Source organism: Anguilla rostrata, chromosome 9 (assembly GCF_018555375.3).
Source record: "Anguilla rostrata isolate EN2019 chromosome 9, ASM1855537v3, whole genome shotgun sequence".
Taxonomy (NCBI): domain Eukaryota; kingdom Metazoa; phylum Chordata; class Actinopteri; order Anguilliformes; family Anguillidae; genus Anguilla; species Anguilla rostrata.
Window position 1 is genome coordinate 44219275 of NC_057941.1, and position 27481 is coordinate 44246755.

General features: G+C 49.6%; 1 protein-coding gene across 1 annotated transcript in view; it reads right to left on the minus strand.

Annotated features, from left to right (window-relative positions):
• The window catches only part of cxadr (CXADR Ig-like cell adhesion molecule), a 46996-nt gene that overhangs the window by 5488 nt on the left and 14027 nt on the right, over nt 1-27481 (minus strand). Inside the window, exons 2-3 of the mRNA XM_064352325.1 lie at nt 10054-10223; nt 1997-2201 (exon numbers count right to left, since the gene is read on the minus strand). Of these exons, the coding sequence (XP_064208395.1) occupies nt 1997-2201; nt 10054-10223 (375 nt within the window). The remainder of the gene's footprint in view (nt 1-1996; nt 2202-10053; nt 10224-27481) is intronic.

A 27481-nucleotide genomic window follows, 5' to 3' on the forward strand; every position in this document is an offset into this window, starting at 1 on the left:
GCAGGGCGAGTGCGGAGGGGCGACCCGAAGGTTCGCTCTTTAACGCGCACCACCCCGCCCCCCGCCCCCCTGCCCTGTGGAGTTCCGAGAACACATTCCGCTGGAATGGTGCTCGGAGCGGACATCACCGTTGGGTTGGGCGTTGGGTTCTGCAGTTGTGATGATAAGCCTGGGAGCTGCAGTGACCGACAGGGCAGGGGGCTTAGCAGCAGAAACACTGGTCGGCCTGTCCCGCAGGGCTGGGTAAAGAGTAATCTGATAGGCAGGGTCAGGACATACTTCTCTCTCCTATAGCTAGCAGGAACTGGCGAGAAATGAGAAGCACGGTGAAACTCAGGGGAAGTCCGCTCCACACCCATCACCCCCCCCCCCCCCCCCATCACCCCGCCCACACACGGGGAGCGGAGGAGAACCCAGGCACCCGCACGCTGCTCCGAAAACATTCATTTGGGCCCTCCCTACTCCCCGGCCCGCCTTGTGTATTTACACTGCGCTGGATATATCAGGAGAGCAAACACCTCACACCACCTCACTTTCAGCTCCTTAAAGAGGGGCGGAGCTCCGCCCTCTGGTTTGTTTGGAGAGGGAGAGAGAGAGATGAAATATAGACAGAGAGAGACAGAGAGAGAAAGAGAGAAGGAAATAGAGACAGAGAGAGAGGATGACAGAGGGTTAGAAAAGTCAAGGGTTAGAGAGCACGAGAAAGGGAGGATGAGGAGGGGAACGCGAGAGAGAAGAAAGGGTGGGAGGGAGGAAGAGCGGAAGTAAGGGAGGGGGAAGGAGATAGAGGAAGAGAAAAAAAGGAAGAGTGGGGGAGAGGGAGAATGAGAGAGAGAGAGAAAAAAGAGAGAGACAGACAGAGAGGTTGAGGGGGAGACAGGAGGGGAGACAGCAGAGAGGTGGAGGGGGAGACAGAGAGAGGTTGAGGGAGACAGAGAGGGGGAGGGGGAGACAGGGAGAGACAGACAGAGGGAGACAGGGAGAGACAGACAGAGAGGGTGAGGGGGAGACAGGGAGGGTGAGCAATTGATTGTGAGAGCCGGTGCTGATGCGCTCGTCCGGCCAATGTGCTGACTGCAGGTGTGCCCCCATCCTGTCACTGCCCCCGTCGCCGTGGCGATGACAGCGCACCGCGGCTCCCCGAGCAGATGCTTCCTCCGAGCGTGCCTGTGTGTGTGCGCGTGCGGGCGCCCCAAGCGGAGCCCGTCCTGACAGAAACGCAGCGGCAGGCAAGACGTCCGCCGCGCAGGAAGTGTGTCACCGAGGTCTGCCCTTCAGGATGACCGCTCACCTGAACGTCTCTTCCGCCATCGCTCAGGACTCGTTTACTAGCGCAGTTCCGCTGTTGCATCATGGGATTGCATATCAGTGAGAAACTATCACACTGTATCTGGACCGGACACCATGCAGTAGGGAATAAGCTACGGACACATACCCAGGGCCAATCATACTGCACACGACCATGTGACCAGCACTGAAAGGCTCTGACCCCTGACCCCGCCTCCTCACCGCAGGACACTTACATTGTTTTCATAGACAAATTTGCCGACAGTGTTGACGCTTTTGAGGAAGGCCGTCCCACATCACGGGTTCGGCCGCTTACCTAGAGCGTTGCGCAACCACTCATCACAACCGAGTAAACACTGTTATCTAAGTCACGTCAAGTGCAGTTCATGTCAAAAAGTTGTTCTGCCAATACCAAGAGAAGCATTCAACCCTGCAGTGACCGATCACTTACCTGCACAGCCTAGACTCCAGCCTAGCTAGACACATTTAATGTATTAACCTGTTGAGGAGTAGGCTTTTTTGGAATGTTTTTTTTTTCAAAATTCTCAGCCAGTGTTCTAGAACTATAGTGATCGCATGTGTGATCTTACGCCTTAAAGGGTTAATAACAAGAACGGCCTTTGCTGAGCAGAGACTGTCGATTGGGAGTCTCGCTAGACCCGCCCAGCCGACCCCTGACCCCTAATAACCCCTGACCCCTGACTCTTACCCATGACGGTCAGCTGTATCTTCCTGCTCTTGATGCCCGGGGCCTTCTTCACCTTGCACTGGAACGTGCCGGTGTCGGCCGCCTTCAGGCCCGTCAGGTTGATGGAGGCGTCGCCGTCCTTGGGGTCGGCCGAGTTGAAGTGGACGCGCCCCTTCATGGGGACGTAGTAATCTTCGTAAGCCCGGTCTCCGGAGTACAGGATTATCTGGGGAGACAACGCCGGGGGGTCAGGCGAGGGCCGGAGGAGCGCGCGTCTCCAGGTTAGCCTCTCTCTAAACCCCCCACCCCCCCACCCCCGCTCCGCCCCGCCCTTCTCCCGTGTTTTTTAACCGCCCATCCGCCGTGGCAGCCCCATCCCGGGACCGCCACTCTCCGGAACACAAGCAGAGACGGCGGAGACGGCGCCAGTGTGTGGAGAGAGAGAGGCCTCAGCCTCGCCCCGAGGGCAACCTGTAACCCGCGGGTGTCCGACGAGAAGCTAGGTCGCTATGGAAACCGGGGGAGCCCTGACCCGCCGTGCGCTGAAGGCTTAAGCCGATGGGATCTCAATGTCCCAGACTCAGCTGCTCTCAGCCTGTTAACCCAGCCCCGGCTCAAAATGGCGCCGCAGGCAAAGGCGACGGAGTCGGCACACCACGGAGTCTACTGCGGTGGTGGCCAACCCTGCTCCTGGAGATCTACCATCCTGCAGGCTTTCATCTCAACCCTAATGTGGCAGACCCGATTCTACTAACTAGCAGCTCAACAAAGATCTCTAGCTGTTGAATGAGGAGTGTGCTGTGTTAGGGTTGGAATGAAAACCTACAGGACGGTAGATCTCCAGGAACAGGGTTGGTTACCACTGGTCTACTGTTACTGCATGGACTCTTATTAGTTCTGTCTTGCACTGGCATCACCGGTTATGATGTGCATTAGCATTGTATGCTCTGCTCATAATGGCTGTGGTAAAAGCCAGGGCTCAGGATATACCTGTGGGAAGCGGCTTTGCTGACAGGGCCGTGCAGGAGGCCCGTACCGCGGCTCTCCTGTGAAAAAGCAGAAAGGCCTTTTTTTCCCATTAGCACATAAAGCGCTCCGTACCAACACAGGACCGCTGTTCACAGGGGCACTGGAACAAGGTCACATTTGTTATCTTCCGAACGTCCTTCATAGCGTGAGTAATGTTTGCCCTTTCAGCAAAGATTTTTAAAAAGCGGGGTGTGGGGGAGGGGGGGAGCGGAGGGGGGGGGGGGAGGAGCCAACAAAGAGGGCCGCTGTTGAGTCAAATCAACACCTGCTGTGTAAACAGAGCCCCCGCCCCGGGCCAGGCCGTCTCCGCGGCTCCCTTTCAAACAGGCAGCAGGAGCACCTCGGGGACCCGGAGCGGACCGCGGATACACCGCGAACAAAGGCACGGCCGACGAGAGCCAACCCCCGCGGCAAGGAAAACAAAAATGGGGTTTGGGGAGGGAGAGAGGGGGGATGGTGCCGGTGTTCAGGCTCCACGTACGCAACCCCCTGGCAACCTTTAACTTTCCCCGGAGACGTCAGGAAGCGGTCATCCGCATCGGGCACGGTGCTCCCGGCCTCGGGGGGGGGGGGGCAGAGGGGCGGATAACACACCGGCAGGAAGAGGACTCCAGCGAACGGGGGGGGGGCGCCGGAGCCGCGGACACGGGCGAGGAATCGAAACGAAAAGAGGCCTTCGCTCCCGCTGCTGCTGCTCCTGACGCGGGGGACGGAACAAGACCGGCTCGCTGAGCCCCGCCCCCCTGAGGGCGGGGCCTGGGAACACGAGCTCGGCCCCGAAACCTTAAGAGCGCCTCCGAAACGGGAGGCGGGCGATACACACAATCTGATCCCCGCCAGGCAAACAAACGCCCCGTCTGCGAAAGCGTAAAGTGAGAACACGCAGGAGAACGAGGAAATGAAATGTCCTGGAGGCAAGGCCGGTTACGCACTACTCACACACACACAGACAAACACACACACACACACGCACACACACAAAAGGGCTCAGCCACACAAAGCCAGGTGAAGACAGGGAATTACTCGCATAATGAAAAAACAACAGCACGCCTCTTTAGAGACAGACAGAGAAAATAAAAGGGCATTCCTCGATTATTATACACGGACATAATATCCTGCAGGGAGCACACCGAAGCAGGGAAAGCCTTTTGTTTTCTTTCCGGGGGAGTGAGCACAGTGTTAGCGATGCTTCATTTTCCTACGCTATTATACCGACTCACAGCATCACTGCTGCCTGGTGTAGTTCACAGTACAGACCGTGTCAGTGTATATCATTAGCATTAGCCATTATGCCACAGCAAGGACGGCGAAGTCAGACAATGAGGTCATTATTTACATAGAGCGCCTGTGAAAGCATGAGGTAATGGGGGGGTCACGTGACCCGTGCCGCGCTGGGAAGAGGCATCCGATCCGCGTGGGACGGCGACGGCGGCGCTGCTCGAGACGCGCGGCGGCAGAACGTCACCTGCGCCTAACGACGGCGTCGTCGTGCACCTGCGACGCTCGACGGGCCCTCCGGTCCAGCCCCGAGGCCAGCGGTCCCCTCAAACACAGTGTGTAATCATGTCTGACACACACACACACACACACACACTGCAGCTCAGGGTTTATGCTAATGGCTCTGGCGAGCGGCGCATGTAACCTTCACATTGCAAATGAGTTTAATGCGTGTATCCAAGGAACTGATGCGGGCACAAATTACTTGCGCCCCCCCCCGGTCACGCTCGGAAAATACGAGTGTTTTTATGCACCGTGCCCCCCCCCCCCCGTTTCCCCCGGTACGAGACCAAGGGGGCGTTCCATCATCAGAACCGCGCTCTGACACGACGGGCAACCCAGCAGCCACCGAATACATTAAGTCTTTACAAATCAAATGATTAATGAATGAATGATGCAGAAGTGATTTCTCTCATTATACAGCGTACGCCTTTCAGCTGGAGTCCCAGCGTGGTTTACAGGACAATATTCAGCTCCCCTATACGGGTGTATCATCACAACAAGCTCCCTGGGGACTTTTCTTTAGGGGGAGGTTCTGCAGACAGGAGCGGTCTCCTTGACGACAGGAGGACGGTTTGAACAGAGAGCGCACCTGCGAGGCTCCGCCCCGCAGCAGCGTGGAGCGGGTCTCACACACACACACACACGCACACACACACACACACGCACACACACACACACCAGGGCTGAGAGAGACCGCAACACACACACACACACAAACTCACACATGCATACACACACACACACACGCAGATAGTCCATCCACCACATGCTAATCCAACGCCGTCCTTTCAAAATCACTGTCAGCTGTTACCGGTTAGGGATCCCGTGGTCGCCCACTTCCCTGGGAACACACCGCCCCTGAGCTCCTGCACCAATCACAAACCTCGTTCACCTGGTTAATCCACCGCATCAAATCCTCTGATTGCCAGAAGGGGTTTAAGAAACTGAGAATCTCTTGTCCCAAAAAATACGCCAGTCTAATTCAAAAGGTCAGGGTGCAAAAGTGAAAAGAAGCCAAGCGTACCCTCTGAGTATTAACGGGGTACCCTTATGGACCTTCTGAGGGATTTCCGTCAGTAGTGTACACATTTCCAAAAGTATGTGGACACCCCTTCTAAATAGTGGTTTAAGCCACAGCCATTGCTAACGGGTGCATAAAATCAAGCATACAGCCCTGCAATCTCCATTTACAAACACTGGTAGTAGAATGGGTCATACTGAAGAGCTCATTGACTTTCAAAATGGCACTGTCATAGGATGCCACCTTTCCAACAAGTCCGTTTGTCAAATTTCTGCCCTGCTAGAGCTGGCCCAGACAACTGTAAGAGTTTGGCAGAGGAGGAATAGTGGTCTGGGGCAGTTTTTCATGGTTTGGGCTAGGCCCCATAGTAACAAAGAAGGAAAATCTTAATGCTACAGCATGCAATGACATTCTAGAACTGTGCGCTTCCAACTGCGTGGCAGCAGTTTGGGGGAAGGCCCTTTTCCTGTTTCAGCGTGACAATGCCCCTGTGCACAAAGATCCATAAAGGAATGGTTTGTTGACTTTGGTGTGGAAGAACGTGAACTGGCCTACACAGAGCGCTGACCTCTACCCCATCAAACACCTTTGGGATGAATTGGAATGCCGACTGTGAGCCAGGCCTTACGCCCAACATCAGTGTCCAACCTCACTAATGCTCCTGTGGCTGAATGGAAGTGAATCCCCGCAGTCATGCTCCAAAATCTACTGAAAACCCTTCCCAGAAGAGTGGATACTGTTACAGCAGCAAAGGGGGGTCTAACTCCATATTAATGCCCATGGTTTTGGAATAATATTTTCAACAAATACACAAGGGTGTGATGTTCAGGTGTCCATATACTTTTGGAAATGCAGTGTATCACCATCTCACATCCACACATGGTCCAAAAATCAAACGGCCCTTCTTTAAAGAACAGGGATTAAGGCATTTGCCCTGACCAATCACAGTTGCTTCCATTTTGAATTAAGTGGGTCAGTGGGAAAGAATGTTTTTGGAGGCGGTGTTTTGCAGTTCTGGTAAAAACAATGGCGTCAAGGGGGCCACTTGCTCGACTGACCCAGGCTGGGTGGGGGGACGGTGGGCGGGGGGGGGAGGGGGCCTTCTGAGAGGCCCCTGACCCATTTCTAATCTGGGCCGAAGCATAAAAACACAGAGCATGCCAACGCACCAGCAGAGCCACCGGCTTCAGCCTGAAAGTGCCACCTGGCACCTTCAGGCATGGAGTGGCACCGGGAGGCTGGCAAAGCCTCAGGCGTGTCTGTGGGTTTGGGTACGGGTCTGTGGCCACGCCCTGCCCTGCTCTGCCCCGCCTCCTACAGGGGGAACGAGGGAAGGGTTCCACCCCAATGGGCTCATGGAGCAGAGACAATGAGGGAATGGGAGGGGCCTCTTCCCACACTGCAGCTGCAGATCTCCACCAGGCTGAACGTGCGGACATACAGACACAGAGACATGCACACACGCACGCACACGCACGCACGCACGCGCACACACACACACACACACACACACACACACACAAATCAGGCATCTCTCCCACGCACAGAGACACATACACCGGATGCTTTACAGCGTCTACAAAACACAGCAACCTATTGTGGAATATTTTCATGGCCATTAAAGTTCCACAGAGGCGCCGGGCTCCACCCCCTCACACCTGCACAATCAGCACAGAGCGGATCGTAATCAAACGCGGAACCACTCGAAGAGAAGCACCACGCTGATACCGTGCTGTCAAACCACTGTGAACTTTGCCTCCATTTCAGGAAAGAACTTAATGATGGTGGTTAAGATTGTCCTTCATGGGTGGGGGAGGAAACTGCTCAAGACTGACACCCCATTACGTTTTTTCTTGTAGCTTCTCCATGCAATGCATGAAACAATGGGAGATTTCAATTGAAAAAACAAAGTTTCTATCACTGAGAAAAAGACTACAGATGTGACTGCCACCAGACACCAAATTAGGTTTGGTTTCATCATCTGTTGCAAGGGTTGCAAAACTTCCAGAATATTCAGGAGTGGACACTTTCCATGGCAAATTCCAGAAAGTGTAGGGAATTCAGCTGAAATTTTCCAACCTTCGCAACCCTACCCATTGCCATTCAAGATAAAATCTATGTTTTATTTAAAGGTGAAACCATAAACTCTAGGTGGTGTGACCAGACCAATCCCTGGTTCTTGGAACTGAGATGGAAATCACAATGTAGAATCTAACCCTGGCCGAGCTGCATTGTAACTGGCAGCTCTACAGGGGGGTGCCAGCCTGACCTGGGCACTGCCCAGAGAGAGAGGGGTTATACTGTCCTGGGCATTGCCCTGAGAAAGAGGGGTTATACTGTCCTGGGCAGTGCCCAGAGAAAGAGGGGTTATACTGTCCTGGGCACTACCCAGAGAGAGAGGGGTTATACTGTCCTGGGCAGTGCCCAGAGAAAGAGGGGTTATACTGTCCTGGGCACTGCCCAGAGAGAGAGGGGTTATACTGGCAGGGTACTGAGGTGTGCCCCCTGGCACACTTCGGAGAAGAGGGCCTCCTGCCCGTCTGAGCCCTTCCCAAATTTACCTGAGCCCACTTCCTGCTAGAGTGCACCTGTCCCTGTATCCCGAGTACAACAGAATGAGGGTGAGGGGGGGGGGGAGGATGGGGGGAGACAGACACTGCATCAGGTTATCACCAATTAAGCAGAGCTGGCCACTGGTATAAACACTCCGAGCAGCTGTTTAGGGCCACAACCATCCCAGGGGCCACAAAATTCTTCAAAATTCAAAAATTCAAAATTCAAGTTTTTTGGGGCCACAACAAAAATTCTTGTTTAGGGCCACCAACAGCCTATGGCTGGCTCTGATTCCAAGTGCCAGACAGAATAATAAAGCCTTTTCCATCTTAATTCACAAGGTCTCCAGTCCTCTAATTATACTCATTTAACCCTGCTGCATTTGTTTGGCTCAATCCAGGTATTGGATAGTCAGTACGTGTATGATGATTATACTTCATCATTTCATTGATTTCTGTTCAAAAGCAGCCACATTTACATGAGTTACTCCTCTCCAAACAAGGATCGACTGATTGCGGTGGGTTTATTCCAGTAAAAAAGCAATCTTATTATTTTAGCAAAGCTTTAGAGGTAACGTAGCCAACTAGCCATTAATTCTTAACCAAGCTTCCCAAATAAGAAACCATAGAAATCTCAATTTTACAGTAAGTCCAAGCACAAAATACTGAAAATGTGGAAAAGCGCATCAATTAAACAGGAACTGAGAGTTACTTGACTATCGCTGTAATTTGCAGAACACAGGAATTCACTCTCTGCGTCTCCAATGACTTCTTTCCGAGACAGCTGACAAGCACACAAAGATACAGACATCATGCGACCTTCAGCTTTTGAAGCAAAGGTAAGAACTATCTCTGATTGGCCCTGGTGTGGGTCAGCCAGGTCAAAGGGTGTGTGGTGAAACAGCAATGCATGGTTTCATTAAATTCCTTCAAGAACATTTCAATTTAATACAATTAGATGCAGTGAGATTATACACATTTAATGCAAACATGGGATAATGGAAAATGTAGTTCCTAATTTCAATTATGGCTAGGTAAAAATAACAAAATAAATAAATGTACCTAAATCCAAGTCAATAACAGTTTTTACCCCCAACGGTTTTAATTAATGCAACTAAATGACTCAAACCCCTCATTTAATCTTTTGTAGAACCTACTGGAAAGCAGGCTGAAATATATATCCATCTGCATATTTCCCAAGCAGGTCACAGAACCGGCCAATCAGAGGGCCAGGTCCCCTGTGACACAGCCACCAGAGCTGGGGTCAATTCCATCCCAAACGCAGGCGAATGAGGAAAATGGCCCAGAATTCAATTAAATCCCCACAGAAAATTATTATGGTAATTTTTTCAATTCGCATATTGAATTTCAGTTCATTTCCATAATTCGCTGTACGGAGATGGAATCGAGCCCATCTCTGAAACCCACACACGCGTGCGAGCAGTCGTATGTGTGGCGGTAGGGTAACGGAACCCTTTAGTAGTAGTAGTATTTTTTATTCAGTCATCACACACAATACAATAAATATAAACAGTCTAGACAATATAAACAAGTCAACAATCTATGTATTAGGTAGTGACTGAAAAGGCACAGGCAGAAGCATAATGCTTATATATGCCTATCCTACATTCTTTTCAATTTAAGCTACCCTCCAAAAATAAACATAATAACAAAATCATTCACAATTGTAACCCTCAAACATAGCTTTATAAACCATTCTTTTGAAAACCAAAAGCGAATTACACATTCTTACATTTATATTAGCATTATTCCATAATTTTACCCCAACAATAGAAATAGGCTACATCTCCTTTTAATCCCTTTTTTAGCTTTTTGTACAGTAAACTTACAAACATCTCTCAAATCATATTTGCACTCCTGTATTGAAAAAAAACTTTGTACACAGTCTGGGAGTGACTATCAGACGCCGGTCTCCAGGGGGGACGTTCACGGAACGCGGCACCGAAAAGACTCACCACGCGGTCCTCCTTCTGGCTGTCGGGGGCCAGCAGGCTCCACTCGATGTCCAGGGGCCCGGAGTCCTCGGGGGCCAGGGAGAAGCGGCACTCCAGCTTCACGCTCTCGCCGCTGGCCTTCTCGATGGCCGTGGGCCCCCCCGAGGTGATCTCCAGCCCATGGGTCACGCCTGCGGATACCAAGAGGTGAGGAGATGCTTAACGACGTTCAGTACAGAGACACGCTCATAAGAGCCCAGTAAAACACCCGAGACACTCCACTACAGCTGGGTGGAACCTGGGGGGAAGGGTGTAGGCTGTACTTCAACTGAATAAATAAGGAAAATCTCACTCAGGGCTGTCCAGCCCTGTTCCTGGTGATCTACCTTGTACTGTAGGCTTTCACTCCAGCCGTAACAAAGCACACCTCATTCAACAGCTAGTGATCTCACTGAGCTGCTAACTAGTAGAATCAGGTGTGCCAAATTAGGGCTGAAGTATAAACATACAGGGCAGTAGATCGCCAGGAACAGGGTTGGGCAGCCCTGCAGTACACCACACCATGCGTAACGCTACTGCTGCACAAAGAACTGAGGACCGATGGAGCAGAACCACCCCCCCCCCCCCCCCCTCCCCTCCAAGCACTGTACAGAGAAGGAAGGCCAACACGGCAGCACTCGTCATGGCAACAGAATGGCTAACTTAATTAAAATGAATCTTTGTGATTGTGACACGTGCATGCAGTACACCCCCCCCCCCCCTCCCTCCCTCCCTCCCTCCCTCTCCCCCGCTCTCCCGTGACCTACAGCCTCGCCTCAGTGACAGACGTTCAATTACGCGCGGCGTGTTTGGCTGCGGGACCTCCGCCCGCGCCAGTCAATCACCGAATTACAGTCATTTACGCACAAAAGGCAGATACGGCGGCACAGCAACGCGCAGAGTTTAATTATGCACGGCGCAAGATGTTAAAGTTGATTCGCGGTCCGCAGCAGGAGACGGCGCGCAAAAGCGGCTAATTAAACAGATAATCATCGACATTAAATGAAATCATTTGTGTCCGTTTGAAATGTGTATTTTCCATTTCGCTAATATCAGGTCATTTCGTAAACCATGTATGTACTTGTATAACATTTGGCTGTTCTGCACAGATAAGACAGTGATATACTGTTTATACATCATAAAACAGTTTCGAATCTGCATGCTAAAATGCTCGTAGGTTCATTATGAACTTCATTATGCTCCTTCGGGGAATGCAAATGAGGCTACAGGAGGCTGAATTAGCAATACATGACAAAAAGGAGATATTTTATATTCAGTCACAGACCTGCAAATGGCTGCCATCCACATTAGAGGTCTACAGGTGTGGATGTGTTTGGTACGCGCTTAATTACACCCTGCGCCTGGCGCGTTCAGTTCTCAGTTGGGGGAAAAAGCTTGATTTACCAAATCAGAAAGCACGAAAAAGTCCAAAGAAACGCCCTAGGCAGTTACCCACACCGAAGAACACGGGTAAATCATTTCCAGCCCGCTTGATTTTAAGAAAACTGACACCAGCCAAACTTTACAAAACACACCATTCAGTCTGTAGATAGAGGACACAAAAGGAGGAATAAAGACAACATCTTTCAGCAGAGGCCTTCAGTAAAATGTGCCAAATTCACCATGATACAAAAGCTACACCAAATGTTAGCAGTTCCAGTAAATCGCATTCCAGGCATATTAAAGCAAACAAACGATTCAGGTAAAAATAGAGCAGCCAATTTAATCTAACAAGACCATTAACACAATCCGCAAATGATTTACATGCATAGAATCCATTTGCAACTGAACACAAATTGCTATTGTGTGTGTTGTTTTTTTCTGCACTTCAGTTACTGTAATATATGAATTGCAGGAAAGCGGCTGCTACAGTATATGCATACACATAGCCTATATGCTATCGTACACTGCAAATGAGCTACTTTCAAGGATTATTTTAAAAATTGCTGAAGGTTCACTATATGCCAGCGCTTTTTAATAAGTATAATGCATCATCTGTTTTATGGGGGGGGAAACAAAGGGATAAGCTTTATGTATGTTAGAGTGCATTTATCACAAATACATCATCCACCTCGGACACTCTACTCCACTCTATTTTTAGAATCCACCTAATGCACCGGTGACACCATTACCGCCCGACAGTGTGGAGTCTGTTCCATTTGAGATGCCGCCTCACATCTGCTGGGCCGCTGGACACCGGCGCAACTCGTGGGGAAAGGGGAGGGGCACACGCACGGGAGGCTCGCACACAATCCGTAATCAAATCTCTCACGGGGGGGGAAGTCTCGTAAATCAGGGGAACGGACGTGGCCCTCGAGCGAACGTGGGCGGAGCTTAACGCCTGTAATTTTTCAGCGCCGGCTGAACGTCGTTCGAGCGGCCGCAGAGACTGCTAGCGCCGCGGCGTGTTTGTTTTTCAAGACTGCTTCCATTCGTCCTCACGGTCTTGTGGCTTTCACGATGTCATCACGACCGCGGTTTGCATAAGAGCTAACGCCACATAACAGTGCCGTACCCGAATGTGTGTCCGTACGGAGAATAAATCCGATATGCAGTGACACTGGGAGGGACCTTCGTATCCATAATGAAGTGCGTGTAAGGCACTGACAAAATAAAACAATTTTCTTTCTTTTTTTTCCCCCCACTCTGGTCGTGCACGCAACATATTCTGTGCAGGCCTGTGAACAAAGTACAGTGTGATAAGCTGATAATGGCACGACAGCACAGTGCCACAGTCGAACGACCGCAGAACTCCTCTGAAATTCATCAGAGCTCCAAAGGGAAATGAATTCCGTAGCCTGAGGAGAGGGTGGCGTGCCGTTGGCACGGAGACCCTGGCGATGCTCCAACACAGCGAGAGGTAAATGGATTCTTCGCTTTTTTGCAGCAAGTTTTGCCGGCCAAAATTCAGAAAGCAATTCCCCCCCCCCCCCCCACCGAGTGCAATGCACCTGCAAGGGCCTTCCTGCAGGGGGAGCCTCTACCTCTACCCATTCTACCGTACCCCTCCTCTCTGTGGGTTCCCAGTGTACCATAAGGGCAACCATACTCTGCAGAGTTCTTTGTACCCTGATCCACGCACTTTCTGACCTCACCCGACACAAACAGCCCTCCAGCTGCCGCAGCCCCGCCCATCCCTCAGAGCCCCGCCCACAGGAAGCCTGTTCCCTCTCCGGTAGCTGTAGGCGCCGTTTTGTTTTGGAAAAACATCGCAACCGCAACCTCTGCTAACCCATCCCAATGTATTCACTCCTCCTTGGCTGACCTCGTACAATACAGTGCCTTCAAATGTGTGTTCCTATCGCGTAGAATCGAGCGCAGTCGAACAGCTTCCAGAAAGCGGTTCGCATCGCGCTTTCCAGACCCGCTAATTCCGCCAGGGTCCGTTCCGCATGAGAGGCAGCGCCGTGTTTAGCCTCCGCAGACGGCCGCACCGCGCAGTGTACAGTAAACAGGAGCAGTAGCGGCAGCTCAGCTCACTCTGAACAGGTGAAGTAGCGTGCGCTCGTGCACTTCTGCACACTGATGAGCGTGCTCACTCTGAGCAGGTGAAGGAGCGTGCGCTCGTGCACTTCTGCATACTGATGAACGTGCTCACTCTGAACAGGTGAAGGAGCATGCGCTCGTGCACTTCTGCATACTGACGAGCGCGCTCACTCTGAGCAGGTGAAGGAGCATGCGCTCGTGCACTTCTGCATACTGATGAGCGTGCTCACTCTGAGCAGGTGAAGGAGCGTGCGCTCGTGCACTTCTGCATACTGATGAACGTGCTCACTCTGAACAGGTGAAGGAGCGTGCGTTTCTGCATACTGATGAGTGCGCTCACTCTGAACAGGTGAAGGAGCGGCCTCCTGCGTTTCTGCATACTAAGGAGCGTGCGCTCGTGCGTTTCTGCATACTGATGAGCGCGCTCACTCTGAGCAGGTGAAGGAGCGTGCGCTCGTGCACTTCTGCATACTGATGAGCGTGCTCACTCTGAGCAGGTGAAGGAGCGTGCGCTCGTGCGCTTCTGCATACTGATGAGCGTGCTCACTCTGAACAGGTGAAGGAGCGTGCGCTCCTGCGTTTCTGCACACTGATGAGCGTGCTCACTCTGAACAGGTGAAGGAGCGCTCGTGCGTTTCTGCATACTGATGAGCGTGCTCACTCTGAACAGGTGAAGGAGCGTGCGCTCGTGCGTTTCTGCATACTGACGAGCGTGCTCTTCCGCCAAGCCCATCAGGAGAATGCGTAATGGTGGCAACACCTATTATCCCAGCCTCAGCGACCAGCGTCAGGAAGGATGACTGACCTAAATGACCACTTTGAGCACAACAGTTCATTATAGGGATCAACATTTTTTGGTTTTCTTTGTCCCACCCGTTTCACTGTCCCACCCAATGAACAAGGCTTTATTTGTACCGCGGTTTCTTCCCCCACCCTAATCTGAAGCAGCCAGTTGTGTTGTATTTATAGGTCTGTCTGACAAGGTTCCTGACTCACGAGAGCACTTCTATTAAACGTCAATTTGGGAGAGTGCAGGCACGTAAAAACAATGTTACGCAAACGCGCGCTCGCACGAGTAAAAGCTCAACAGACATTTCACTCTATTTGTGTCCGTTTAATTTCCAAAATGGAGTTCGTTCAGACAGCCTGTTCCATGCACCAGACAGGTCTGCCGATGGGGAACACCATGCAAATGAGGGAAGTGAGTTTGTGTTATTCTGACACGGTGTTTGAATATTCTATGGCCCCCGAGAACAAACATTGAAATAACTGGACCCGGATTTCATCCTAAAACATGCTATGAAATAATTCAATTAATGAGTTAATAATTAGCCCTATGCAATGACTCACTGCAAAAAGTCTCCCTTCACTTTCAGCCTGGAACATGAGTATTTTTCTTAGGTACTTCTATACTGATACTGATGCGAATGTAATCAAGTTTTGCTCACTGACAAATCTGAACCTAATAAGACCAGTGGTTCTCAGATTTGGTCCTGGGGACCCCTGCATATGATAGCTTTTGTTGCAGCCAATCTCTTGCTCAATTAAGGTCGATGAAAACAATTAAGTCTGTTTGTTTTCTTCCCTTAAACTCATTGACACATAGCAGGATTGGGCTTGTTATCATTTGCATTTGTCTTTGAACTTTGAACTTCATTATCTACCAAATGGTCAGATTAGCCGTTAGTTGTCCACACTTTCATCTGCTGAGTCTCTCCCGTCTTTAATTTGACCAGGTAATTATTTTTTCCACCTCTCTTGACGTAATCATTTGCAATATAGCACAATGTGAGTATGGGACTTCCATTCCTCATGGCATGCATAGCCATTTGAGATAATGTGGCTTCTCGGGATAAATAATCCCTCAAAGCATGGAAAAGCGTAATTAAGAAATATTCACAGCTTGTTAACATTCACACGTGCAGTTGTAACAAACCATCGCACACGGGTCTACCAAGCTTGAGTTTGAGAACCACTGCAGTAGACTAGTGACCTCACGCTGTCATCCTTTTGACAAATTCTGTACCGTTTCAGATGCAAACTGCAGCTTTGTACAATTGCTTCTAATTAAAAAAAATATTTGAATTGCTCAATTTGCTTTCTGTTTTTTTCCCCATTATTTTAATTTCAGTGTATGTTTTAAATTGATTGAGCATCTGTGTACAATTCATTTTCAGAAACGTTTCTGAGGACCCACTGGCTTTACAACGGCTGGTATTGGCGCATTCAGGGTTCATCCAGGGTCGAAACCATGAAAATACATTTCAACAATTCCAAAAATTTATTTAAAAAAAACCCCTAGAAAGTCAAATTTTCCATTCAGTGAAATTTGATGATTACACATTCATCTTTAAAAGCCGTAAAAAATAAACGACAATGCCATAACGGCGTCCAAGCATTGAGAAATGCCATGAACAGCGAACAGATCACCACCTCTCAAATTCTTCACACCGTTACTTGGCAGAGGGAAAACTGTAATTCCACTTTTGCACCATTAGGTTAGCAGCACGGAATTCTCCCAGCCTCCCCCCCACACCCCCCACCCCCCCGACAGCAGTGCCAGTATCTCTGACAATGAGCAGCACTCGGAAATGAGCAACGATTGTGTTTTTTTTTTTTTTTAATCTGTTGGTAAAAGATACCACACATGCCCCTTGCTTCTTTCTGCATACTTCACCTTTCCCAAACACCACAAGGAGGGTATTTTCTCCTGGAGCGCATGCAGCAGCACTGAAACCACAGGGCAGTGGTGGTTTTTGTGGCAGTACTTTGTCCTTTCTTTTAAGCATTTGCCCAGTAGCCATTTGCTGTTCTAACATTTTCACCGGCTGGAGTCGAACATCGCTGTCAGTAAACAGGGTTTTTTTCAGTTTTCCCAGCCAGCATACAGGCCTCAGAAACTCCCAGATGGCCATCGATTTAAGCAAATCAAAACTATTGTTGTGGAGATTACACTTAAAATCTACTATTTTAATAAAGAGAATTGAACTATAGATATGATATATGACAATGTGATTAAAGAAAAACATTTTGAAAAAATGTATTTTGTTAAATAAACTGAAACAAAATAATTTTTAAAATGGAAAATAGGAATGATAGTGAGCATGATCATTTGTAAAACAATTCACTTATCTTGCAAATTGGACAAGTCAGATTTAGTTTAAACTGAAATTATATTTTGAATTATTTGACTTGCATAACACCATTTATTTTTTTAAAATTGTTAGTTAGCCATTAATTGACTGTAGTAATGACATACCAAATCCTTAAAACAACAAAAATACTGCTAATTCCCAATAATCATCTTTCAACACATCAACTGGGATTCAAATCTTCAGTTAGTCTATACTAGCCAATGACTCCAAGAACCTATCACGCTCATTTAACCATCCCATAACTATTGAAAACGGTCGAAGGTAAATACACTTAGGATAAAGCCTGCAATAGATAGCCTAAATGAAAATGAAATGAAAACTCAGCTGAATATGGGGGTGATGGAAAGTGACTGTTATGTGCTTTTCCTCCAGAACAGGGAGGGAAAATGTCAGCTCGTTTCCACGGAGTTGCCGTGGATCCCGCTGGCCAATGAGATGTTTGGAATACCGTAATTAATGATTACAAACAACACGCTTCCCCCTTGTATTCAGAGTAATGACAACACCGAGTGGGGGGGCCAGCACAAAATGAGGGGGAAAAAAAACCTCCAATTACAGACTCGGAGGGGGACGGCGCAGCTAAGATTAGCATACACGGCCAGACCCCCCCCACCCCCCCGGCTAATGCTCAGTCTCCCAGGCCTGTTTCCCTCCTCTTATGAGCAACAGCCACCCCCACCCCACACACACACACACACACACACACACACACACACAATAGTGTGGGGGAGGGAGCCAAAAGACTGAAAAATTCAAAAGCACTTTATTAGTTATTCAGGCTTGCCACCGTCCAACTGGCCCCCCCCCCCGCTGTCTTCCCTGACGCTGACCCAGCCCAAACGTGGAGGGTGGTGGGCAGCCCCGACACCCCCAGCCAGGGCCTGCTCTCCAGGCCCTGCGGCTCACAGGCCTACCGCTGGGCGCCTGTGTCACTTCCCTGTCCCCCCAATCGCCCCAGTCAGTGTCCCTGTAAACCCCTTTGTGACAACACAATGGGGAGAATCTCGTCTCCTGGCAACAGATCCTGTCGAGAATGTAGCCGCAGCACTTGAGAGAGAGAGAGAGAGAGAGAGAGCGAGAGAGGGACAGAAAGACAGAGAGAGAGAGTGAGAGATGGAGGGGGGAGAGCAGGAGGGAGGGAGAGAGAGAAGGAAGAAAGAAAAGGGCAGCTCATGAGGAAGAAAAATGCTCAGACATTTAGACCTTGAGGTCAGACCAGTGTACAGGAGTCAGGCATGACTGCACTGAGGACAAGAGCCGTGCGCTTTTTAAAAACCGACCCCGCGGTGCCCACAGCATTTACGTTTACTCTCAAACGAGGGCCTTCTCAGCGTCTCCTGCGCATAATGCAAGAAGAGAATGTTATGGTCTGCAGTTTAGCCCAGAGAGAGAGAGAGAGAGAGAGAGAGAGAAAAAAAGACTTCCAATTCCAAACCCCCAGCCAATCAGTGGGAAGTTGCACCTAATCAGGCACGTAACCTGGTGCGCGAAAATGACCGGTAATCACGCCAAGCCCTCGTTTGACTTCATTCCCCAGCGATGACATCACCTGGCAGCCCTGGGAAGGCGAGGAGTGCATCATTAAGCGCGCGGCGGCGCTTGGCTCTCCGCGTGATGCACAGGATGTGCTCCTCTCTCCCCGATTCAGAGAGGGGGGCTTTAAACGAGCACCCGGGCCGGTGACGAGAGGGACACAGTGCAGCAGGAGCACACAGGATGAGCGGGACACAGTGCAGCAGGAGCCCACAGGATGAGCGGGACACAGTGCAGCAGGAGCCCACAGGATGAGCGGGACACAGTGCAGCAGGAGCCCACAGGATGAGAGGGACACAGTGCAGCAGGAGCCCACAGGATGAGCGGGACACAGTGCAGCAGGAGCCCACAGGATGAGCGGGACACAGTGCAGCAGGAGCCCACAGGATGAGAGGGACACAGTGCAGCAGGAGCCCACAGGATGAGCGGGACACAGTGCAGCAGGAGCCCACAGAGAGGCCTGCTCTCTTCCACACAGGACTTCACATTATATTACATTACATTACAGGCATTTAGCAGACGCTCTTATCCAGAGCAACTTACTGCTTTGTTAGACAGCATTTACACTGCATCCATTTATACAGCTGGATACATACTGGTTAAGTACCTTGCTCAAGGGTAACAACGGCAGTGTCCTACGTAGGAAGCGAACCGGTGACCTTTCAGTTACAAGACCAGCTCCTTACCCATTATACCGCACCGCCACCCGCCACAGGACTTTACATTACAGGCATTAAGCAGGCGCTCTTATCCAGAGCGACTTACTGCATTGTTAGACAGCATTTACACTGGATCCATTTATACAGCTGGATACATACTGAAACCATGCAGGTTAAGTACCTTGCTCAAGGGTAACAATGGCAGTGTCCTACCGAGGAACTGAACCGGTGACCTTTCGGTTACAAGACCAGCTCCTTACCCGTTACACCCCACCGCCGCCGCCCGCCCCGGGACTTTTGCGCCGTTGTCCTGACAGCCGCTCGTCGGAGTGCTGGGCTTCCCGGCGCGGGGGGCACTGCGGCGCGCTCGCGTCACCTCTGACTCCCGACTGAGCTCTTACAGCGCGGGAGATAAGCCACGCTCAGCGCCGGGCTCTCCGGCGAGCCCGTCACACACAGACGCTAATCTCTCTGACGCGCGGAGCTCCCGACAGGCACAAAATGGCCCCCGAGTACATCATCAGTGGCATTAAAAAAAAAAGCACAGCCTGACAGAAAATGGCAGTTTTTTTTTCTTATTTAAAAAAAGATGATGTGGCGAGTGTTAATTCCCCACAAAGGAAACGCTCCACTGGCTGGGTCTGCTCACTCGAAGTTCTAGGTTTTAGTCGCACCCTCAAATTAAAGCGTTTCCGTGGAAGCGCTTTCTGATATTCCGTAGAGCCAGCCGCCTCAGAGCCGAAATCTGTAATTGACTCCTTTTTAAATTCGCTGGACGTGAAAATGATATTTGAGCAGAAGCCGCAGCTCGTTTGGCAGACTCTCCTTATCGAGAGCTGCTTTCAGAGGACGGGAGAAACGCTCGTTTAAAATTCATGCAATTACAGGAAGCGGCAAAGCTGTCATGCTGGGGACATATTTTTATTCTTAAGCCGTCTCACTGGAGGAAACAATTTGCTTGGCACTCAGTGATAATTTGCCCTTTGTTAACCATGCCTCAGAAGTTCTGATTTTTTCCTCTAATTTTCTTACTCTTCCAAAAATTATCCTTAATCTCAGGCCGTACAATGTCTGACATGAGTGTGTGCAGTTTCTGTGTGTGTGCGTGCGCGCGCTTGTGTGAGAAAACGTGCGAGTGTGCATGTGTGTGAGCGTGCATGTGTGCGAGTGTGCATAAGTGAGAGCGTGCATGTGTGCGGGCGTACATGTGTGTGAGCGTGAGTGTGTGTGTGTGTGTGTGTGCGTGTGTGTGTGAGGGAGGAGAGTGCAATGAAAGCACAACAAAGCAAAACCATTTTATATCAGCCAGAGTCAAGAAGGGACTGAGTGACCTTGAACAGAAATGCCCACAACACAAAGCAACGAAGAAGGACGACATCAACATTAAGCGCCACTTATGCAGTAACAGGTTTTTACAGCGCAGACTGTATGAAAAAGAACCGTGCCTTTAAGCAAAATAAAGATTCATGGGAAGCACTGTGACATCATAAATCATGGTTCAGCCGAGAATTGAACTGAGGCGTCTGTCAAAATCTAATATTTTGGAAGTATGAGAAAACATTTGTGAAATATGTAGCAGCAGATGCGTTTTGAATTCCAAAGAAATTATTTTACTCTTCTTCTCTGGCTTTTTTCAGTGAGGTGTAAACATAGGGCTTTTTTTTTGTTTTTTTTGCTTTTCACCCAAATGCTGGAGCAGCTGTCGGCTCAATCTCCTTATGGAGTCTCTGCAAGGCGGCAGATCCCATTTCAGGAAACAAACAAACTTCACAAAACAAACTCCCCGTGTTTGTTGTGCCATTCCTCACAATGAGAAGATTCAAATAAGCTCAGAACACTGAGCTTGAGTATATACTGTACACTCCTCCCGAGCAGTTCAGACACACAACAGAAAAATAATGGCATACATAAACATATAGGCTATACATCATCTATCTATCAATCAGGCTCCACGTACAAAAAAATATATGAAGCATTGCTAAGAAAAGATAACAGTACAATGAATGAAAAATCCAGGGTTTTATAAAAGTCATAAATAAATAAATAAAATCATTTAAGAAGATTAAAATGACTAAAAAAAGAACATGGATACACTAAGCGATGCTAAAAAGGTAGGCTAATTTTTTTTTAAATTTCCACAAATGCAGAATCGAGGAGACCGTCTGATGGACACTTTAGCATAATTTCAAGGTAACACTGTGACAGGGCACTTAAAAGCTAACTAGTCCCGGCCATTGGTGCTAATGGACTGCTGCTCGCGCTACTGCTCCGAGGTGCCGTAAAGCCAAGAGTGAGCACAAAATGGCCGAACAATACCCAGAGGAGCAATGTGTACACTGTCCCAACAGCTTACCGCCGTAGAGCGGTGCTGTAAAACTAGTTGTTCTTTAACTGCAAAGCACCGTGAACACCACGCAAAAAAAGTGCTTTATGAGTAACACTTCAGGTTTGTAAAACACCAAAATTATTCCCCCCCCCCCCCCCCCCACCTCCACCACCCCCAAGTAACTGTTCCCATTTTGGGAAAGAGGAAATGGGAAAAGAAATAGAAATTTCAGGAATTCTGCTTCCCTGTGTTCAACTCCAGCCATGGCCATTTTGACTGTGGCGCATGAGTACATCGTGAAAGTGTGTAAACCGGTTATTTCCAGTTTGAGGCTGACACACAGCAGTGTGCTGAGATACCTGGGGTGACCCTGACCAACCCAGGCAGGGGAGAAAAAAAAACCAACATTGTCAGAAGCAGATTAATTTAGCCTTTTTCCCCCATAAATCCTGTTTCTCGAGAGTTTATTTATGTACTTAATACATTAATGTAACAGAAATTCGAGGAATGCCCTTTCATCCACCACATTCGCACCTCCTTCATTGTCAGTGTTTGTCTTTCTTTTATCCAGACGCAGAATAAAAAATGAAAAAGAAATTCTGGCCCCTCAGAGTATCCATGTCCTATTTGGGAGTCTCTTCTGCTGAAAGCTGACCCTAACCATACAGACCCAGCCAAGCCAAGGAAAATGTATGGATTTGGGAACTAGAGACTAAAGATAATCCTCTACCAATAATCTCCGTCTTGCTAAAGACCTTATTTTGGGGTGGAGGCTTGATAGATTCAGACACGTTAGGCCTATACATTCAGAAATAGGATACCTGTGGAATCCCCAGAAGATCATTTGTGTAAGAGATGGAATAGACCTCCTGTAACTAAACCAAAAGGCAACAAAACATAGGCATATATTCTGATATTACCGATTGCCTCCTTTGTTTAAAAGGTCACTAGTTACAAGCGGAACAGCTTTTACAATTAAAACAATACGATTTGATTACATGCTTTGTTGCTTGAATGTTTTGCTAATTTCATTTAGTATTTTAAACAGCATCTGCGTTAATATACTCAAACCCTCCTGCCTACTTCAAAGGCTATATGCGACAAAATTATACTGCATTATTTAATAATGCGCTTTCAGAAATTCAAGTATGACTTGATTGCATGCGCCGAGGAAGGAAATTAGTTGTATGTTAATTAGGCTAGTTAATTAGTTTACACGCACAAGTGTTTTATTAAAGGGGAATACACAGGATATTGTAGTACCACCGTTTCACAATGAGCAACATTTTAACATATTTTAAAATGTTACCGATTAAATTTGTCTCTTTTTGCATTTGCATGCAGGGTAATGTCCTGTGTGTCTTAATCACCGTAGCATTCTGGCCATTGGGTGATATCAAGCATGGGAAAAGGGGGGGGGTGGGGGGGGAGTGGCCAGGCAATGGCTATTTATACTATTGAGACTATGGCCATCTTTCAGTATGTGGGTGCTGTGGGGCTATCAGCAGCTGCTCTGTGTGTTTCTGACTCTTTGATCCTGTCCAGCACAGACCCCCCCACCCCAACTTCCTGCAGCCCCTCTTACTCAGGAGCCAGGAGTCAATCTCCAGGCCTCCAGGATGGACAGACAACCCCCCCCCTCCGCCCCCACCCCAATTTTACTTCTCCACATGGCTGGCTCCCACGTGTCTACTGGGGGATCCAGGGACGCCGCTCCCTGGGTAGTGGGGAGAGAGGTGAGAGATGAGCCGGGCCATTCGCTGATAGCCACACACCCAGAGAGCACTCCAGATAACCCCAGATAAGCACCATGGGAAACGGACTCTGTATACAAATGCAGAAATCATCACACCATCAACTGCCCAGTAAAAATTAACAATAGATTATCCGTGTCAGAGCAGGAAGAGGAAGGAAGGTGGAGCTCAGATAAACAGAGGGGGGGAGGGGGGGGGACTCTTTATGAGTGAATCCACTGTCTCTTCATGGAGATACTTTTAAACACTTTTCAAAAACACAAGCCTAACAGACCGCAGCTGCGTGGGAGTGGAGTGTTTTTAGACCAGAAGTTAATTAAGTCCGCTTCAAAACAGCAGGCCGCTTTGTGCACCGTGATTTTTAAGAATGCAGGACAAAATGAAACGGGTCACGCGGAAAAGTCAACTACACACACGCAGCTCGCGACAGCTCCGACTGAGCATCTGCTTACTATTACCCACACCTGGAGCACAGGCTGATTAAAAAAGAACAACAATTAAAACCAAAAGCTTTCAAATCCAGAACAGCAGCAACCTGATATAACTGAGCCAGTGATTTCTGTGTGTAGCTCGGCCAAAATGCGCATTTTTTGTGCCAGCTTATATTATCAGCAGAAACGCAATAATAAACTGCAGAGAGCTGGGGAACAGTAAGCCCTGTAATAAAAGAGCAATCGGTTCTGTCAAGCTGAGCGCTGTAAAGGAGCCCGGTGGGGCGACCCAATAGTACAGGTATAAGATCTGATTAGAGAGATTATACCAATAGGTATAAATCTGCTCTCCCACGACACCCTGAAGCACCCTCAGCAGTAGCCTACTGAAGCCCTGAGTATTACAGACTAGCCTAGCCTAGCCTAGCCTAACAGACTGAGACCCAGAGCTTTACAGACTACCCTAGCCTACTGAGGCCCAGAGTTTTACAGACTAGCCTAGCCTAGCCTAACACACTGAGACCCAGAGCTTTACAGACTACCCTAGCCTACTGAGGCCCAGAGTTTTACAGCTGAACCTAGCACACCACGGCCCAGTTTTAATCTTGCTGTAGCTAACCTGCACCGTACAAACATTCCCATCACACCAACCAACTCTCAGGGTCAATTATGGTGAAAATGGGGAAACACAAATGGGGAAATTCAGATGCACGCTTGCAAACACACACACACACACACACACACAGAGCAAATGACAGCCCACTAGAAAAGGTGGGAAGAAAGAATGAAGCCAAACTGAGAGCACAAGGCTACATGCTGAGGGGGCAGGAGGAGGAGCAGGGGTGGGGGTGCGCCTGGCTGTTTTTGGCCAGTAACCACACCTCCTCCCAGACACAGGGCAGAACTGAGTCCATGCAGGCAGAAGGGTCACACCACCCCCGCCCCACCCACTGAGAAAATAAAACGGGCTTGGCCAACAGCCCGTCTGCACCCCAGGCCCCTCTGCGCACCCCAGGCCCCTCTGCGCACCCTGGGCCCGGGTCTTTGTCAGGACACAGTGGGCCTTTGATCGCGAGGGCAGCGGTGCCACTTAAGGGCTCGGCAGCAACGGCTGACCGGAGCGGTTTCACCCGGAGCGACGCGCCGATGCGCAGCCCTCCATCAGAAAAGGCAGAGGACGCCCACCGCCGACACGCAGGGGAGGAAGCCGCGCGTCAGAGCCGCCGTTAAGCGGCCGTTCCTCCTCTGACGAGTCTGAGGACTTCCGAAAGCGTGCCGCCCGAGTTGAGCAGAGTTCTCACGGACTTGCCCTTAATGATTTTAAGGGCGCGCAAAAAAAAAAACCGACAGCTTAAGCCAGCCGAGCGTGAATATCTTTCCGGAACATTCTCTCCAGAAAAGGCGCGGCTCAATTATGGATTAAGGGTCCCGCGCTCATCGCCAGTCCCGTTTCAGAGTCATTATTCGCCGGGAGCTCGTCCAGGGCTGCCCTGAAACAGTCAGGAATGGCGGACGTCTCCGGAAGCTTCTATAATGGGTGAGACAGAACTTCCACCCCCCCCACCCCCCACCCCACCACCACCGCCCCCAAAAGCTGATCCTTTGACAGCGACTACATGCATCCCACAATTAGTGCTAACGAGGAGCAGAAAGGAGGAATTGAGGTTCCGGTGAATGTCTGGCACAAACAACTTGCTGATGGAATGTTCCGGGCATTGATTAAATAGTGACATCACACCTCTGGCTCCATGGTAACCAGCAGGGATATACCACACAGATCGTAGGCCACTCCCACAGTGCACAAAGACTGTAAGCCCATGCAAATCTCCCAGGGGTGAGAGTGTCAGTGTCTTTTTATTGGGTAAGCATACAAACAGCATTGCTGGAGAGCTCCTGGTAAGTTGACAATCCAAAACCTCAGGTCCAGCCACCGACCCGCAAGCAGCAGGGCAGACAATGTTAATACATTTCCATGAAAGGTTTGTTCAGTGGTGACTTTTATTTAACTTTTAATTATTCACACTTCCCTGCCAATAAGCTCTCAAAACCAAAAAATCCACGACATTTTTTCCCCAACATCTTAGTATTTCTAACTGACCTCAAATCAAGCAGAATAATTCAGAATAAGTCTTCATTAATATTGTATTTCATATGTGCTTTTTGACTTTTTTAAATTATTTTTATCATTTATTTAGGCTTGTAAGGGTCAGCTAGTATGGTTTGAGGAACTCAGAGATCACATTTTTTACAGGTTTCATCTCTGAAGGTGTGAGCCTGTGTGTGAGCACACACACACACACACACACACACACACACACACCAGCGAAACAGGAGCAGCCAGGGGTTGCTGCAGGTGCGCAGATCAAACTTACACCTCCCGCAGGTAGCCGTGGCCGTGGGGGGGGGTCAGTCTGTCTCTCCCCATTACTCCACGATCAAGACCCAGGCGACTCCCCACAGTCACAGCCAAGCGACAGCAAGAGCTCGCATACACACGCTCTCCCTTTTATTTATTATTTTACAGATCACAGAGGCTTTGCTTAATGCAATCACACAGGGGAAGATGCTGCTATGAGCCATTTCACCCCACCCCCCCCCCTCCCTTCGCTGTCTTCCCAAGGTATTTTTTTTCCTTAAATGGTCCGCTATATTACAGGGTGCAAGGCCGAACCCTTCAGAACTGACACAAACGGGCGAGGGGTCTGGCCGGCTGAGATAAATGCAATAAGCCGGTAAGCCAGAGGCGAATGAAGCGGTCAAGACACAGCGGAACGCTGGCCAGGCAGCCGACCAATCAGAGGGAGGATGAGTTCCTTTACGGAGGATGACAGTTGTTAGCCAGACACAGCGGACCCCGCTGCTTCTCTCCACGTCTCCACCATCCTCGGGGGGTTAGACGCTTTCATTCCTGTGATGCATCCTTTTCCCAGTCCCTGACAGGAAAACAGAGCGTTTATCAAGCGCGTACGGCAGCGTTCAAATGCACCAGGGACCGTGAAAATCCGCTTTGAATTGCTTCTAAAATGAGAAATCCCGGCAACGTTAGAGCAATTTGCCACGGCGCACGAAAATACGCTACGGAAATGAAGAACAATCTCGCGGCGCTCTACAACCTCCACGGGAGAAGAATGTTCTAGCACACGGAGCTGAACCGCACGCGCGTCTAAATGAAGCTAATTAGCCCGGCCTTTTCGACGACCCGCCAGGCCGACACCGTCGAGACGTGGGCGAGGATGACACCGCCGCGACCGCGGCGCGGCGAACGCTGACCCCCCTAGCAACCGGCGTTCGTTAGCAACGGCGGCACTTCTCAGGATGCCCGGCGTCACAAGCGCACGGGCAGCGAAGAGGCGGCGTTCCCGAGGCCAACGAGAAGAACAAGCCGGTTAAGTTTCGCCGAAATACCGCATACCAGAAACACCCAGCGCCTGGAGTCGCTGAACAGCTACGGAAACGCGACAGCCCAATACCTAAGGGAACGTCTTTTAAAGAAAACAAAAACATGACGGCATCCAAAAGGTACCCACAATCCCCTTCACCGGCGCTACCTAACCCCGGCAGACGTGTCTCCAGTGGTGTGGAACTACTGCGGCAGACAGAACCAACGGGGGTTGCAGTGTGGTGAAAACAACCAGACCAGGCATCTACAGCACCTCAGTCCCACTGGGACTATTAGCATGGAGCTAACAACACAGCCCGGCTCATCCGGTAAACAGCACAACAGATGCACAATCTGCTGCTGCTCCTGTTGACGTGAACCGGGCTCCAAACAAATCTCCCCCACGCGTTTCGCTCTACGAAGCCAGGCCTTTCACACCGACTCCCGGGGGATCGAAAACTGGACACTGGCCCTTAAAGGTGCTGGCTGCCTCAACAGCCTACAGGCGGCAAGAAGAGCAAATAAAAAACAAGAAATATAAAAGACCAGACAGTGCAAGTGCACAATTATATAAAAATGCATATTCCGTAGACTTACATTCAGTAACTTGTACTAAAAGCAGCTAAAATTCAATACGGGAAAAGATGTGGCTTTAGGCCTACATTTCAGTATTGTGCGCTATAGCTA